The sequence below is a fragment of the Prionailurus viverrinus genome, chromosome D2 (genome assembly GCF_022837055.1).
Source record: "Prionailurus viverrinus isolate Anna chromosome D2, UM_Priviv_1.0, whole genome shotgun sequence".
In the NCBI taxonomy this organism is placed as follows: domain Eukaryota; kingdom Metazoa; phylum Chordata; class Mammalia; order Carnivora; family Felidae; genus Prionailurus; species Prionailurus viverrinus.
The window spans coordinates 54,260,620-54,278,191 of NC_062571.1; the positions used below are offsets into that span (position 1 = coordinate 54,260,620).

The 17,572-nt window shown below is 35.4% G+C and overlaps 1 protein-coding gene across 7 annotated transcripts in view; it reads right to left on the bottom strand.

Moving 5' to 3' along the window:
* LOC125147925 (protein FRA10AC1) overlaps positions 1–17,572 on the bottom strand; it is a 43,580-nt gene that overhangs the window by 4,022 nt on the left and 21,986 nt on the right. For 2 of the 7 annotated variants that reach the window (XM_047825409.1, XM_047825410.1), the window contains exons 12-15: positions 15,256–15,374; positions 10,681–10,719; positions 4,847–4,925; positions 2,482–2,651 (exon numbers count right to left, since the gene is read on the bottom strand). In XM_047825409.1, the coding sequence (XP_047681365.1) occupies positions 2,609–2,651; positions 4,847–4,925; positions 10,681–10,719; positions 15,256–15,374 (280 nt within the window). In that variant the 3' untranslated portion in view covers positions 2,482–2,608. Of the gene's footprint in view, positions 1–1,227; positions 1,535–2,481; positions 2,652–2,716; positions 4,573–4,846; positions 4,926–10,680; positions 10,720–13,688; positions 13,692–14,422; positions 14,454–14,583; positions 14,710–15,255; positions 15,375–17,572 lie in introns of those variants that run through there. The other 5 variants (XM_047825413.1, XM_047825411.1, XM_047825416.1 and 2 more) reach the window with 5 other exon arrangements.

Consider the following 17,572-nt stretch of genomic DNA (forward strand, 5'->3'; position numbering starts at 1 on the left):
ACTCTTCCTTTATGTAATTTTTGACAACAAAATATCAGCTCAACTTCCCCTCCTTATTCACTAGAAAGCAAACTGAGGAGCAAAGATGTGCCACCATTGAAGGTCTGCAAAAATAGGAACTTTGTTTAAGAGCTAGTAGAAGAAAGCATAACTTCATATCCCAAAACAGTGGTCCACTGAAAACTGACTGCACTAGAGCCAAATGTGAGACAGGTCTGCTGGAGAATTAATCTTTAAACTCATCATCTTGAGGCCTTTTCAAAGACACCTTAAAAATATGACTTCCATTATGTATGAACAGATTAAGTATTGTGATTATATGTAATGATCTGAATTTATTAATGAACCTCATGTCCATAAACCACACTTGCAATACCAAATATGTGGATCTATTTTTAAAAAGTCTTTAGTTTTTCTAGTCATCATTTAATTTTACAGGAATTTTATTTTCTGATGATCGCCAAACTATGAATATATTTTTATCATAAAAATGTTTTAGCTACATATTTCCTAATTTCAGTTTGCTGCTGAACATTTCAACACTTTTTCCTCAGGAATCAAGGTTCCTTTTTATTCACTATAAGTAGTGAGATATTAAAAAAACACAGTTTCTTTAAGAGGGGGTATGAAAACAATATTCAATATTAATAAACCAATACTGATTTACCGTTTTTTGATAGTTTAGAAATGACTGCATAATTATTTCGTAGATAGTTCCTTTGTAGCAATATCCAGCATAATGCCTCACATATAGAAGTCTGACAAATACAATGAATAAGAACTGTTTAATAAAAGGAAAATCTCTGATGATAACCATTTAAAAATAAGGCACTAGGGACGCGTGGGCTGCTCAGACTGTTCAGTGTCCAACTTTGGCTCAGGTCATGATCTCATGGTTCATGGGTTCGAGCCCCATGTTGGGCTCTGTGCCGACAGCTCAGAGCCTGGAGCCTGCTTCAGATTCTGTGCCCCCCCCGCCCCCCCCCCCCCTCACTCAAGCTCTCTCAAAAATGTTAAAAAAAAAAAAAAAAGATACTAAACTACTTATTCTGCAATTGAATACCAATCATTCCATGTTTAAATGTCATTTAAAATAGTATATCTTCAGGGCACCTGGGTGGCTCTAATTAAGCATCTGACTCTTGATCTCGCTCAGGTCATGATCTCAAGGTTCATGGGATTGAGCCCCAAGCCCCATGTCAGGCTGTGCTGATTGCGCAGAGCCTGCTTGGGATTCCTGTTCTTCCTCTCTCCCTGTCCCTCCCCGGTTCACGCTCTCTCTAAATAAATAAATAAACTTAAAAAAAAAAAGTGTATCTTCAACAAAATAATTGACATGCTATTAGATCACTTTCTACAGGTCCTCTCTCTTCACCAAATCATGCATCTTCTCCTCTATCTTTTGGCTCTTGCTCTATAAAAATGGGTTAAAACCTTTTTTTAAAAATATCAACACATCCATGTGAAAATTTGATGAAAACTATAGACCCTTTTCCCCCCAAAATACACACAATCACAGAAGTTTACACAGATTCTAGGAGTGCTTAGATCCAGTGACTGGGAGGGGTATGATCCTCAAATTAAGATTTACATTTTATAATGTATCTTGGCATGGAAGTACACCCATATTTGCATGACTATATCTGGGACAAGTTCTAGCACCTACTATTACTCAGCTCAATTATCTTACTGGAAAATTGCTCTGTTGGAGAGTCAACTTTTATTTATTTATTTATTTATTTATTTTTAATTTTTTTTTTTTTAACGTTTATTTTTGAGACAGAGAGAGACAGAGCATGAATGGGGGAGGGGCAGAGAGAGAGGGAGACACAGAATCAGAAGCAGGCTCCAGGCTCTGAGCCATCTGCCCAGAGCCCGATGCGGGGCTCGAACTCACAGACCTCGAGATCGTGACCTGAGCCGAAGTCAGACGCTTAACCGACTGAGCCACCCAGGTGCCCCGAGTCAACTTTTAACCTAATCTACTGGTTTGACTTCTGGGACCTCATTTGCCCCCCTCCCCCAATAGTATTAACTTACTTTATAATAAACTGCTCACACACTGGGAAGTCAAGTTTGATTATAACAAACTCCCTTAAGTAGTATAGGGGAGAAGAAAGCAAGAGAAAGGTAAGCAAAAAAAAAAAAAAAAAAAAAAAAAAAAAGGCAGCTAGAAACAGGTGGTGATGGGAAAGCAGGTGCCTAAAAAGAGGGTGCCAGTGGATGAAAGGAAAGTAAATAAATAAGCTGGAGAGACATACTTACTCTATTTTATAATTTTTTGTGAGATACCAATAATTCTAATAATTTAAACTAACTGAGGCAAGGGAAGATAAATATGAATGAGTAAAACAACAAAAACTACAAATTACAGGAACAACAGACTCTCTGTACAGTGTACTAGCTTCACCCTTGAGGAGCTGTGGGCGGAAAGGGAAACATGTCTCCAATGGAACTGAAAAACTTTCAAAGCAGCTGACATCCTGACAGTAGTTGGATTTTTATTTCCAAAGATAAACCACTCAAGCTGCAACCTGTAGATGACATTGTTGTGGAGAGTTTCAAAGTGCACTTTCACATTAAGGAACGTAGGCTTCTCTCTTCCATCTCACAGAAATAAATCTTGAAAATAGTCATCAAATTCCTCTTCTCTATTTAAAAGAAAAAGTATACATATTGATTAAAACCAACTGAAAAGAAATTATTAGGTGACACGTAATAGGAGATTAATGAAAATAAAATATTTTCACTCAATGTAATTTGCTGATTCTTCTATATATCAATGTATTTCATGATTCAGCCATCAAATAATTCTTAACTTTTTGAATAATCACAATTATACCCAGACTGATTAAATATAAAGTGTTTCATATGTAGCCACCTCCCCCTAAATGTATTTATTACCTAAGATTTTACTTTAAAGTGCATACTTTATAAAATGTTATTGCTTCTCTTTACTTTTTTGGTTGACTTTATAGTTTCTCTGTTCATTCTCATTTCAACTTATAGTCTGATCAAGAAATGAATGAAAAAGAAAACTATTTTCAGCAAAATACACGTCTTGCTCCTAGGAATGGAAAAAATCTGCTTAGGCTATAGGTTTTTATTGCTCTGAGAATAGTCAATATATATTTGTAGCTGTAAAAATCATGTCTAACACAAAGAATTGAAGTCTGAAAGGAGATATTAAATTGTTAAAATACTATGAAAACTGTCAAGTACAAAATTAATGTTTGGAACCAGAGTGATGAAGGAAAATGTACAGGTTTTCAAGTCAGATGGTATTTAAGTTCCAGTTCGGTCACTTACTAGCTAGTAACAGCAGGTTACTTAACTTCTCTGGGCTCAGTCTCCTTATCTGTGCAATAGAGGATATTGTATTTCCTCACAGAGGTGCTATGAGAGGATTAAATGTATACACATCTGCTTTTTTCTTTCTGAGACAGGCAATCAAACTGGAAAGTCACCAGTCTACCAGTCTCTTCAGAAAAGTTCTTCTAGATCAGGGATTCACAATGGGCCTTCATCATTTGATTTTAAATACTTGTGAATGCAAAAAGCTATTACACCATGTTCAAATTAATAAAAAAAAAAAAAAAAAAAACAGAATCAGCTAAAGTTGATTTAAGAATTATCTGCAATTTGGCACTCCCCATTGCTGTTGTCCCTTTTTCCCCAGCATGACAGCAAAATGCAGTAAAAATTTACAAATTGTAGTCAAAACTTAAATATGGGAAATTAGCTGAATCTCTGTTAGACTTAGATGTTGAGTACTTGATCAATGTCAAGTATTTATGAGGTCACAAAGAGTTCTGGATTATGAAAGCCTTCTTAGGATTTACTCAAGTATCTTCATTGCCTAAAAAGGTGAGCTGATCCTAAGACCTAATCACTTTCAGCTATAAAGCTCTTCAAAGGGAAGTTACACGGTTGAAAGTTTAGTCAATAGTTTGACTAGGATAGCAATATTTTATTTATAGCAATAACTTTTACATGTAGGAATTGTTTATTTGGCTGGAAAAAAAAGTTAAGGTCACAGAATAAAAGTAATCTTATTTAACAAAAACTCTTTCCAATACACTTGAATTCTATTACACTGGGAACATATCATAATTGGCAAGATGTTTTGTAATCAGCTTAAATTAGTGAATAATGATTGGTTCATTGTTTTTCCATTATGAACCAACATGCCTAAAGACTAACAAAATGGGATTAAAATTTATTAAGCGCTTAGATTTGTAGGTATGGCACAAAGTGCTTTACATTCTTTATTTCATTAAATCTTCACAATAAATTCTATGCAGTAGGTATTATTTTACCCTCTTTTAGGAGAGAAAGCTCTAGTGCTGAACTTCCCAGTATATGACAAGAGCTGATAACATCCCAGCCCATACCCAGATAGCTCTTCCAACCCAAAGCAGATAACAACGTACACACTGAATTATCTGTCTTTGGGCGTTAAGGTGGCTGTTGGAAATTTACCCATCCGTATCTTCAAGGAGCTCCCCTGTACAGGTTTATGATAATCAGAATATCATGAATAGGCTGCTCTGGAACTAGTAAACAACCCTTCTTTGATGGATTCTAAGCAAAGACCAGAGGGCCATCTGTCAAGGTGAGCTGAAGAAAAATTTACTGACAGAGAGGAAGCTGGACGAGTTAGCTGTCTATGGCCATAAGCAATGACTAGAATTAAACTCTGATCTTACCAGACTAGAGAGTCCTTGGAATTAAACAGACATTCATGATGCTGAGCTTTTTCATTAATTGTTATCAAGAATGGCTGTGGCTGCAGCTTCCTAACTGATGTAAAGGGTATGCATTATCTGTTAATATCAGGACTCACTGTGATTTTTCATCTGTCTCTGGTAGGGGGCCCTTCCAAAGTTCAGATTCTGAAGTACCTTCATCTTCATCAGAATTTCCTGTTCATTTAAAAGAGATTTTTAAAATGTGTTTTATTTAAAACATGTTTTGAACTACCCACCAATGCAATTAATTAACTTCAGAGTTAACTGCAATTTAGCTTCAACGTTTGTGGCTCTGAATATGTAATTTACTCTTCCAGACCAATAACATTCTTTTTAAAAATAAATAAATAAGCTGAGATATACCAGAGTCTCAGCAAAAAGACCAAGGAAAGTCTCAAGGGAAATTTCCCTAAGTTACACTGAGTTAAAGTAGTGATTCCAATATTAACTCTTATAAAGGAATGATCTCTTGAAATATAATTGTCTTCGCTTTAGTTTCTTCTTTCTATCAGCATACAAAGGACACACAGGTTAAGAATTTTGTAGAGAGTTTATTTACATTAGGATCATGACCTGAAGAATTGAACTAGTGTGTAGGACAAGTTAGTTAAATTATGTACAAATATTGTCAGACACTTTTAAAAATTAATGCTGATTAAATTAATTAGAAGAAGCAGTTTCAAAGAAACAAGCATACTAATACATTGCTGGAGTAAAATTTCTATAAACCTTTTTCTTGAGGAATATCTAGCAATATAGATCAGTTTAAAATGTACATACACTTTGACCAGCAATGCTGCTTTTAAGAATTTAACTATTTACTTAGAATAAATAAGCACCTGAGATACATGTACAAAGATGTTCATTATAACAACAACAAAAAAAGAAAACCTATATCCTCACCAGTTAGGGATTAAGGATTGGTTAAATTAATACTATACAACTTTTAAAAAAAACCGTAGCATATCTATATGTATGACCATGGAAAAACATCTGTGCTATATCAAGTTTCTTAAAAGTTACAGAAAGCATGCATGGTATAATCCAATTTGTAGTTACATATACTGTAAGTTTGTAAGGTCCAACCAAACTTAACAGTCATTACATTACCTGTGGGCCGGGGATACTTTCTACTTCAAGCATTTCCAAATATTTTATATTAAAAAAAAGGTTTTTTTAAATGTTTATTTATTTTTGAGGGAGACAGAATGTCAGAGCATGAACAGGGCAGGGGCAGAGAGAGAGGGAGACACAGAATCGGAAGCAGGCTCCAGGCTCCAAGCGGTCAGCACAGAGCCCGACACAGGGCTTGAACCCACGAGCTGTGAGATCAAGACCCGAGCTGGAGTCGGACGCTTAACCAACTGAGCCACCCAGGTGCTCCCCAAATATTTTATATTTTAAATAGTGATCATGTATTGCCTTAGAAATCAATCAAAACAATGAAAATACTCTATTTTTAAAATATAACAAAACAGACATGTTTCTTGTAAATCCCCCTATATTGGTGAACTAAAAATTATCAAATACTGAAAAATACAATAAAAGTATATGTTGTAAAGTAATTTTAATAGCAAATAGTTCCTCTCCAATAAGTTGGTCTTAAAATGAACTGACACAAATTTGGCCTGTCAATACAGAATGTCCCTTAGTTAACACACAAAAATAAAACAGCATTGATCTGCCACAGTGGTTTTAGCCTTTTACCTGCTGGACTTTGATCCATGAATCAATATGTATATCTGAACTTCGGTTCTAACTGAAATCTATTCTGGCACAAATTCTGACAAAAATGGTAAAAAAAAAAAAAAGGGGGGGGTGTGGGGGAAGGGGTTGTACTTTTAATGATCTACATACAAAGACAATAAAAGATGACAAAATTATAAAGCCTTGGGAACAAGATTCCCACTCAATTACAACCAGCACTGAAACTGCCAGTGTCCCAAAGCAAATATGAGAGAAAAGAGAATAAAAGTCTTCTACTCTTATTTTTTATTTTTATGAAAACTCATTAACATGAGATAAAGAAAGCACAGAAAAACCAGTCAGGCCTAACAGTTAACACTACAGTGTTACCCTGTTAATGTTGTCAGAGAACAAAACCTACAAGGACTTTGAAAATGGGCAGCTAATTTCCCTGTCAAGAGTACTTCCCATAGGCCAGCTTTCCTATACCAGGTTTATGATACCAGACAATCCAGTTTTTTGCTAAAAGAGTAAATCAGTTTAGAGTATTATAAAATAACTTTCTTTGAAAGATCACAAGCTAAAAAAGTGACCAAATATTATTAGAGAATCAAATCCAGAAGACTGGGCTATATGACCTTTAAGTGCAACCCTGTGAATCTATAATATTCTAGTTCCCTGAGAGTGGCAGTAACTAGAAACCATTCCTATGGTAACTGATACAGCCTGCCCGAGGTGGGAGGGGCACTGCTAAGGAAATAACAAGAGAACAGGCAATACAAAATGGTACTCTTGTATCAGTGTCAAATCTACGCAGCCGTTTTTACCAAGTGAGGATCAAAATATAAATCACTGACTCTCTGTATGGGATCTTAGAGGTCTTTAATCTAGGTGTTATCCAGTGATCCAATCTCTTATTGCAGTATCTCCCCAAACAAGTGGCTGTCCAATCTATGCTTAAACACCTCACTACTTCCTGAAGCAGCCCATTCCCCCATTGCTTTCTTCAGATATTTCTAATTGAGAAGTTTTTCCTTAAATTAAGGCAAAAATCTGTCTCTGGGCAATTTTTATCCATAGACTCTAGTTCTGCCAAATACTCACCAAAAATAAGTCTACACAAAAGCAGTTTTACAAACATCTACAGTTTCCATGTCTAACTCCTTATCCCTTCTCTCCCAACCCTTCACTTTTCTCCAAGCTAAACATGTATAGTTCCTTCAACCTTCTTCCTATGACAATTTCAAGTTCTCTCAATGCGAAAATCTCTTGGTTTTCAACGTTCCTTTTAGAATGTGGTACAAACTGCATACAATTTTCCCTATATGTCTGAATAATGAAAACAGATCTGTCATCTTGGTTCTTCTAGATATTATGATAACTAAATAACTTGGGCTTACTGAAGAAGTGGCAAGTCTCCACTTATGATAACATAATGGATAGGTCAAACTTTTATAGACTTAATTTTTGATTTGATCAATTCTAGAGAACAAAACACAGAATCTGTTTAATGTCTGGTTTTCTTTCTTTTCCTGAACAACAATAATAGCTATAGGTTATCAAGAAGTTAACTTTGTGTTGGACACATGCTTTACATGTATATTGTCTCATTTGGCTCTGATAATAAAAAAACAAAGTTAAGTTTCTTTATATCCATTTTACAGATAGAACTGAGACACAGATCAAACCATTTAATATAGATTTGTGGAATGTATCTGCCAAAATTGGGGTATAAAGAGTGGACTTACATTTGATTCACTGATGAATAGTTATTGATGATAAAGGTAAAAGGGCGTAGACTTTGTAGAGTTATAAGTCTGGGTTTAATCCCAGATCTGCTATTAAACAACAACTAGATCTTAGGCAATTTATGTAAAATCTCTGGGTCTTGGTTCTTCTGTCTGCCAAATGGGCTATTATATGCCCATTATTAAGATTAAATGAGGTAACACAACTAAACCACTTGCCATTGTGGCTGACAGAATAAATAATCAACAAATGCAAGTTAAAATTCTTTTTCACCACAGAAATTGGGTTTTTCTTCATGGATTTGGTTTTAATAATCCATATATTAAATAGCAGTAAAAGTAACTAAACATTATCCAAGTGAAAATGAAAGATAGTGTGTGTGTGTGTGTGTATATATACATATGTGTGTGTGTGTGTGTATGTATAAATCCATATATATCTATATATAGAGATATATATGTCCCATATATCTATATATCTCTATATATAGACATATACATGTATATGTATGTATAAATATAGATATAGATATATAGATATATAGATATAGATATATACACACTACTTCTGCCCCAGATAGCAGAAGTCTTTCAGTATCAAGCCTGGCTACGTTCTAGAAACTGTTACTATACTTTACCTAATTTAGGAAAAGGGGCTACACATCAATGAGGATTTACGTGGGGAGAAACAAATATCAGTGCTTTAGGACACTTCAAAAATGCTGAAAACAAAACAGGTATCAGCAAACTAATTTATAAGATGTATGTTGTATTCCTAAACTAGAGGAATGCCTCCACTGACACTTCCCTCTCCATTAAATGTTTAAACAGTAAATATCTTAAAACTCCTCTATTTTTCCCAGTGCAAAATTTCTGATTACTGACCGCTTAAAAATTCTCCTTCAGAATTATATTAAGGGGTGCCTGGGTCGCTCAGCCTGCCAAGACTCAAGCATCTGAGTCTTGATTTCTGCTCAGGTCATCATCTCACAGTTTGTGAGTTTGAGCCCCGTGTCAGGTTCTGCATTGAGAGCGTGGAGCCCCACCTGGAATTCTCTCTCTCCCTCTCTGCCCCTCTGCTGCTCACTCTCTCTCTCTCAAAAATAAAGAAATAAACTTAAAAAAAAAGAATTAAAATACTAGTAATATTTCTATTTGAAAGGCGGGATTTGGAGTAATTACTTTTACTTATTTTGTCACAGTAATATGTATTACTTTAAATCAGAAAAAACTTAACTCTTAAGTTTATAAATTTCTAAGCCTACAAGTCTCAAATTTCTGAATTTCTATAAAATAGGCCTAAATGAATTAGATATGCTATTGAACTACACTAACCCTACTGCAATGTCTTTTAAGAAATTTGACACTGTATTACTACTGAGATGCAAGGCTTGTTTGTTACATCACAGATGGACGCCCCTTTTATGAATCTACAGGAGAGTCTACTCACTCTCAGAACTCAGCCTAGAAAAAGATGAACACACTGTGTGTGATTATATGGGTACAATTAATCATTCTACTGGTGGCTTCCTTATTTGGTTTGGTTGTATAGAAGAAGAGTGACAAATGTGCGATCTACCTTTGCAATTATGCAGGGCTTTTTGGTAAACGTTTGTCTAGCTTTATTTTGCTGTTCTATCTTGTTTTTCCATTATTCTGATTTCACTTTTAAAAATCTTATTTTATTGTATATATATCTGTAAGTCATTTCAATGTTTTTTGGAATGTTGCGGGGAAAGAACAATAAAATTTGTGGCAAATATTCAATGAAATCCAATCTGGTTTGATACAATTTGGTGAAAACCACTGTACTTATTAAAAAACGAATCAGTAGTAACCAGCTGCCAAATTCTACTTTCCATACACAAACCACACATTTCACTTGTTCAGTCAAAACCACAAGATAACGGAGATAATTCAGTCTCGTACAATATAAGTGACATTTTTTTTTTAATGGTTGTTTATTTTTGAGAGAGAGAGAGCGTGAGAGGGAAAGGGGCAGAGAGAGAGGGAGACACAGAACCCGAAGCAGGCTCCAGGTTCTGAGCTATCAGCACAGAGCCTGACGCAGGGCTTGAATTCACGAACCGTGAGATCATGACCTGAGCCAAAGTGGAACGCTTAACTGACTGAGCCACCCAGGTGCCCCTATAAGTGACATTTCTTAAGTCTTAATCTACTTTCCCAATTCTTTTTCCATTCCAACCTCATCTGTTTTTCTTCCTTCATATTCCATGATGTGAAATCAAAGTGTGTATCCATTATATTTACTGAAAAAAATTTTATGCTCTTCCATTTTAAAATAAGAAACTTTAAAATGTTTAAAACTGGGGGAAAAATCATACACTTCTAGCACTTTTTCTATGATTTTTCTCACATAGTACAAAACCAAAAAATAATATACATATGAGCAAGTCACAACTGATGGGAAACCCAAACTGCAAATCACTTGAGTCTATATATTTGTGTTAAATAAAGAAATGCTAAATACTTACTGTTCACAGAATTTTCTGATTTCTTTGAGGATGAATGCCCTGAAAAGAAAACAGCATTGCTTTGTTAAAAATCATTCTGCAACAGTGTAACAGTTATACCTGTGACCAGAATTCTTCCCAAGAGCCTGGTTTACTTTAAACTCTTACAGAAAAGCACCTTACTGTCTTCTAATCTTTCATGTTTCTCAGACTTATCTCTCTAATTAAAATGTTAGAGTCTTTTAGGTAGAGGTATTTTATGCCTGAAATATACAGCACAAAGCTTAAACAAATAATAAACACCTTTAAAAAAAAAAACCAACATGAATTCATGTTGCAAAAAAAAAAACCAACCCTCGCAGATTAGCTGCAACATAATCATATTTTATCAAGAGATGTTTAACATTTCAAAGCAGTTTACAAATACTCATTTTTCACAATACTTTTTCATATACAGATGAGAATTCTTAGTAACTAAAATTCACACAAAATATTAACTACATAAAACAAACATTTTCATTTCTACAATAGTCATCCAGTGAGGGAAACAGAAAGCAAAAAGTACTAAAAATCTACTAGCACAATTTTTAAAAATCATAACTCTATAGAATCTTTTGCAGTAAGACCAGAGGGAAAATAATTCTGAAGACTGATAAATCAGAAAATGACAGATAACAGATGGAGAGCAACAATCCCTCTAACCTCCTTGGATCAAAGATCTCATAAGCCAAAGCTGATGCATAAATAGCCCCTTTCAGGCCCAATGAAGAGGGTGTCACAACCACAGGGTAAAGACTCCACAGGAAGCCAAGGCCTGGACTGTGGTAACCACTTTAGGTTATTGTTTCTTTTCTTTTCTTTTTTAGGTTATTGTTCCTTCACTCCTATTTCCTACTTATCAGAAAGCAAATAAAAACATAGCTAAGCTGGTGACAAATGAAATGATTCTTCTCTGTCATATGAGGAACACAGTACCAGGTTCCAAATGTCTATAGGTACAAAAAGAGGTTAGCTTACTTTGGAGGCCTAAGGACATAACTGGAACCAAAGGTAAGAAATCGTAGGTTTGGGCTAAATTAGTTAAGGAGAAATCTGCTAACAATTACAACTAACTGAAATGTAAAAGAATATTTTGGGCAGTACTAAGTTCTTCCCTGAAGGTGTCAAAGTGAAAGCAGAACAAGTACCTGATATAGAGCAGTACATCTCAAACTTTATGGTGCCTATGAATCATCCCGGAACTTAAATGTACTTGTTATTCAGGAGATCAGGAAGGGTCCGAGACTGTGCATTTCTAGCATGCTCCCAAGAGATGACAATACCAAAGGACCATATTTTGAAAAGAAAACCACAGAGCATCTTTTTGCTCATGATCCCAGGGCTGGGATCTCTGATGTTCCCTTCAATGTTGAGAACTGTTTCACCGATTCACTCACTCCCCTAACATTTATTGAACACCTAGTATATGGAGAAAGCACTGTGCTTAGAAATTGGATAAAGAATTAAATAAGTTACATGGCCCCTTCCTTAACAGAAAACACATTATTCCAAGGGTGATATGTATGTCCAAAGGAGAAGTGCATGGTGCTACTGAAATGTTTAATAGGGACCTAACCTTGCTTGGAGGAGTGGGGTGAAGGGTGCCAGGAAAGGCCTTCCCAAGAAAGTGAGCTTGGGGATTGACTGGTAGTAGGGGAGGGGTAATATCTTCAACTTTCTGCCAAGACACTCTACCTAAGTACCGTGTTCTGCTCAGACCTGCCAAAGCAGACTGGTCCTCGAAGTCAAGCTATGGATCTCTTTTAGATTTTTTTCTCTATCCGTTGACTCAACCATCTAGCTATCCAATTATCCATCCATCTATCCACTTACTTAACATTTTGTATGATAGTAATCTGACACTACGGGAATCAATGGGACCACAAAGGGAGAACATAGAGAAAGAAGATAAGTCATGTAAGAGCCCTAGGCAACCCCAACACCTAAGGGTATGACTGAGGAGGACCTATAATCAAGAGGTGGAGGAAAGGCCAGAAAGACAGGAAGAAAATCAAGAAAGTAGATTGTTTTGAAGAAGTTTTGTCAACAGTTCAAAATGAGGCTGAGATATTAAGTATTTATTATTATGCAAGTTTGGGCCAAATTAAGGTGGTCTGGCTATAAAGTATCACATAAAAATCAAGCTAGTTCCAGATGATCCCAGATACAAAGATACTGCAGAGTTCCACATGGTTTTCCTAAGTTTGCTAAAATGCTGTCATTTTCTGCTCTATGCCACAGAAGTTGAAAAAAAGTAACTATATTTTATGCTATCAGGGGCTCTGAATAAAGACTAAATACGAAACACATCTCTCAATTCTACTCTGCCTTGGTTCTCTGTCCCTGAAGTTGTCCCGAAACAATCTTCAAAGTCTTTCATTTTCTCATTCTTTCTTTCTTACACCTTACATGTGCTAGTGGGGTGCTGGGATACAGCAATGAACACAGCAGACAGAACCCTTGCCTTCCTGGGGCTTTTATATAACTGTCATATATGTAATGAGAAAAGTTCCAGGTCTATAATGTTGATGGTATTATAATTAGAAGTATTAATTTAAATTCATGGTCAGGGACGGAATCAGGAAAGGATCCCTAAGGAAGTGACATTTAAGCTTAGACCTGGAGGATGAGTTAGGATGGCATCTGGTGGTGGGGGGAGGGGTTAGAAAGAGAGGAAGCAGCATCTATGTAGCCTCTAAATGGAAAGAAGTTTGGCATTGTCTAGAAACTGAAAGGCTGTGAAAGTGGAGTATGAAAGTGAGGTGAAGCATGGTGAGAACCACAAGTTTTGTATGCTGGATCATATAAAGCCTCTGGGTTTTATGCAGGTTTTGATTATATCCTAAGAAAAATAGGAAATCACTGCTTTATGGAGAATGGATTAAGGGGAGGGCAAGATAGTGGCAGAGCTAGTGAGGATAATACAGCAGTGGTCTAGATGAGAAAACATGGTGGTTTGAACTAGAGTAGAGAGAACTTGAGAAATATACACTCTTGGGGTATAACTGACAGGATCTGGTAACAAATTAAACATAAATAATGAGAAGAAAGAAGGCATCAAGGATAAGTTCCAGATATGATACTAGCTTTTAGGCTGACAGAGATGTCATCTACTAAAACATGGAACACTACAGGAAAAACATCTGTAAGGAAGATCACACGCATATCTATGTGTAATCCGAGCGTTCCAACCCCATACCATATCCAGCTATCTGACTGTCTGCTTTGAATGTACTAAACAAGTTTTTACAAGGTAGGGATTAGTTCTTTTTGGAATACATAGTGATTAACATGGTATCATACTATGATGTGAATACAATATTATATACTATAATAATGAATTTAACAAAACTCAAGTATGATACATTAAATATTTTTAAAACAATTTTTTAAACACAAACAGGATTTTCACATTTATTAACATTTATTTTGGAGTTTGGAAATGACTGAGATAGACACAAAAAGGAATTCTGCTTCAAATACCATTTCTCAATAAACCCCAGAACAGTATTTTCTTCTCACCATCTATCAATTTCACCAACTCTGTAAGTTGGTGATACTATACGCTTGAATATGTTATGATTCACAAGAAAAAAAATACATGTAAGAATGAAACCTATTAATAATCTTCATAGCTGGAGCAAGGGAGCCCTCTCCTGTCCAAGTATTATGTTAACATTTGGCTGAATCTAATGTAATCTTCCATTAACCACGTAATTTAAGTTCAATTCACTCTAAGTTATAGCCAATTTACTCTATTATGGACTGAAAAATAAACTAGCAGTAACCTTCATAATAGCTAACTATGCACCAAGCACTGTGCTAACAGCTTATATGCATTATCTCATTTGAACTTCTGAACAATCCTATAATCTAGGTACTACCATCATGACAATTTTACACATGAAGAAATTAAGGCTTAGAGAGCCCAAGGACTACTGAGGAAGAAGTAAGTGACTGATGGATTTGAATTTAACAATTATTTACTAAGTGTATGTGAACAGCACCATGCTAGGTTCTGAGGACACATATATATCAAGCTCTATGATTTCAAGAAGCTCATAAGCTAGTAAGAAAATCACACAGGCCAAGGTAATTGAAATCACAGTGTTATAATTTTATACTGACTTATAGATTATGTACTGTTTTACAATGTTCAAAGTGCCTCTCACATTCTTATTTGATTCTCCACAATAAGCTCAAACAGCACAGAAGCCCGTTATTCACATCGTCCCTACTTACATGAGGAAAGTAAAACTCAAAAAGCTCAGGAACTTGCCCAAGGTAACAGGTGTCTAAGAGACAAAGTCAGGAAGGAGAATGCTATTTGCAACATTATTACTGTCTGCCCAAAATGAATTAAAACCATACTTGTTTTTGAAACTCCTGTAAATTACTATAAATTCCTATCTAAATTCCCCAACCAGTTTCCTTTCATCTACTATAAAACAGAAATCTAAATACATTCACCAATTAAATTCTACATTTGATACATACAGCAGATTACATTTCATGTTTAAAAATGTGAGTAGGTATTATATTTGAATTCCCTTTTACCTTTTGCTTTTTTCTGAGACGTCTCTTCTACAGAAGATGATCTGGATTTTTTATGTGATGACTCTTCATGATCTTTTTTGGATTTATCCTTTCTTTTTTTTGACTTGACTTCTTTTCTCCTTTATGTTGAACAATATAAAACTAAAGTTAACTTTTTCAACTGACCTTTATGAAAAATAAGAACCAATGAGCAAAACAGTCAAATCAGTTAAAGTACATATTTTTACAATGTAATTTACATAAGGAACCCTTAAATGAGTCTGTAAATATTTCAGGCTAGTATATTAATTGAGACAATTTTGAAGGAAGCCTAAAACTTTAAGACAAATTATTTTTTGTAAGTTCTGTATACAAACCTTAGTAAATATAAATCATAGTTTCCTCATTTCCTACTTGTTTTCTATCATTTAGCCATTTTTTAAATTAGAAAAACAAATGTCATTTCCCTCCACATAATTCCTATCTACTTATACTTTGAAAAAACACACAAAACAAGAAGAAACACTCTAACAGTTCCAAATCATCTGTAAATAGAAAATTCCTCTGCTAAGAGGAAAGGAATACAGTAAAGGCATAAAGGAATGAGGATGGAGGGGCTTACTTTAACTCAAATGTCTACTTTAGACCATTTGTCCTTTTACTGCTGTAGCTTTATCTCTTCTAGGCCATGTTTACAAGGCTGTTGGTACCATGGCTGGCAAGCAATTGATTTTAACTGGTTAAGAAAGGAAACACTAGATAGGAAAAGGTGATAATGCTGAAATTAGGACCGAGAAGGAGAATGAAGAGACAACAGGGGATTAGTTTCAAGAAATTTACTCATCAGACCTTCCAAATTAAGGTACTTATACCAAATGCTATAATACTTTTTAAGGCAATTATCACTTTCTGCCTTTCATAAGAATCATTTCAATTTTGAAATGAAGCTCGAAAGTCAAGGTAAAAAAAACCCTCTGGTATCACTGATGGAGAGGGGAAATAAAGGTTAGGCTATTCAAGTAATCTAAGAAATTCTACTAATTTGAATAATTTAAAAATTATTAATTATTTAATATTTATTTTTAACAACTAAAATACTAGATACAGCACATTCATAGCATAGCTGATTTAAAATTTAATCTACTGGGGCATCTGGATGGATCATTCGGTTAAGCGTCCAACTTTAGCCCAGGTCGTGATCTCATGGTTCGTGGGTTTGAGCCCCACATCGGGCTCTGTGCTGACAGCTCAGAGCCTGGAGCCTACTTTGGATTCTGTGTCTCCCTCTCTCTCTGACCCTCCCCTGCTCGTGCTCTGTCTCTCAAAAATAAATAAACGTCAAAAAAATTTTTTTAATATACTGACATATATATTTTATAAAGTTGCAGAATCTCATTGTTAAACTTTTAACTTATTCAGGGCCTTATTCAGGCCCTGAAATGTGATCATCACAATAATGGCAGGTCACCAATTTTGTCTGAACATCCTCAATATCAGGGATGTTTGACCTACCATATGCCAGGCACCATGTCAAGCACTTTACATGCACTTTCACTAGTGTATCCTTAGCATCCTCATTTTTAGAGTTGATAAAATTGAGTCTTACAGAGGTTAAGTACCTTTTTTTCTAATGCTTATTTATTTATTTTGAAAGAGGGGAGGAGGAGAGGAAGGGGAAGCAAGAGAGAGAGAATCCCAAGCAGGCTCTGCACTGTTAGTGCAATCTCATAAACCATAAGATCATGACATGAGCCAAAATCAATTCCGGAGGCTTAATGCTTAACTGAGCCACCCAGGTGCCCCCCAGAGCTTAAGTACCTTGCCTAAAACAGACAACTAGTAAGTGGAGAAGCTGAGAGAAATACACAGGAGTCTGATTTCCAAGCCCATGACCTTATTTATATATACACTGCATATTGCAGAACATGGATACTCCTCCCCCACTGAATATGACAGGCACATTCTAGCTCACTCAACAGGAGCCTGATTTTGATATTTGAAATGAGGACAGAGGAATATAATCCCTTGTAAGAATGACAAACTCCAAATAAAACACTGTTTAAATGAGACATATGAAATCACTTTATGAAGACCTGCTTTATAATACAGTTCCAAGAATATTATGACATCTGAACACTGACTCCAAACTAAAAATTCTAATATCTATCACCCTGCACAGGCCTTCATATTTAAAACTGCTTGGCTAGAGTAAGGCATGGCAAACTTCCAGTTCCCTGGTATATGTATACAGTCTATCCCAGACATTCTACACAATCAATTAAACCATCAACCACTTAAATCTACATTTTGACACTGAGTGCAGGTAAGTGAGTATACA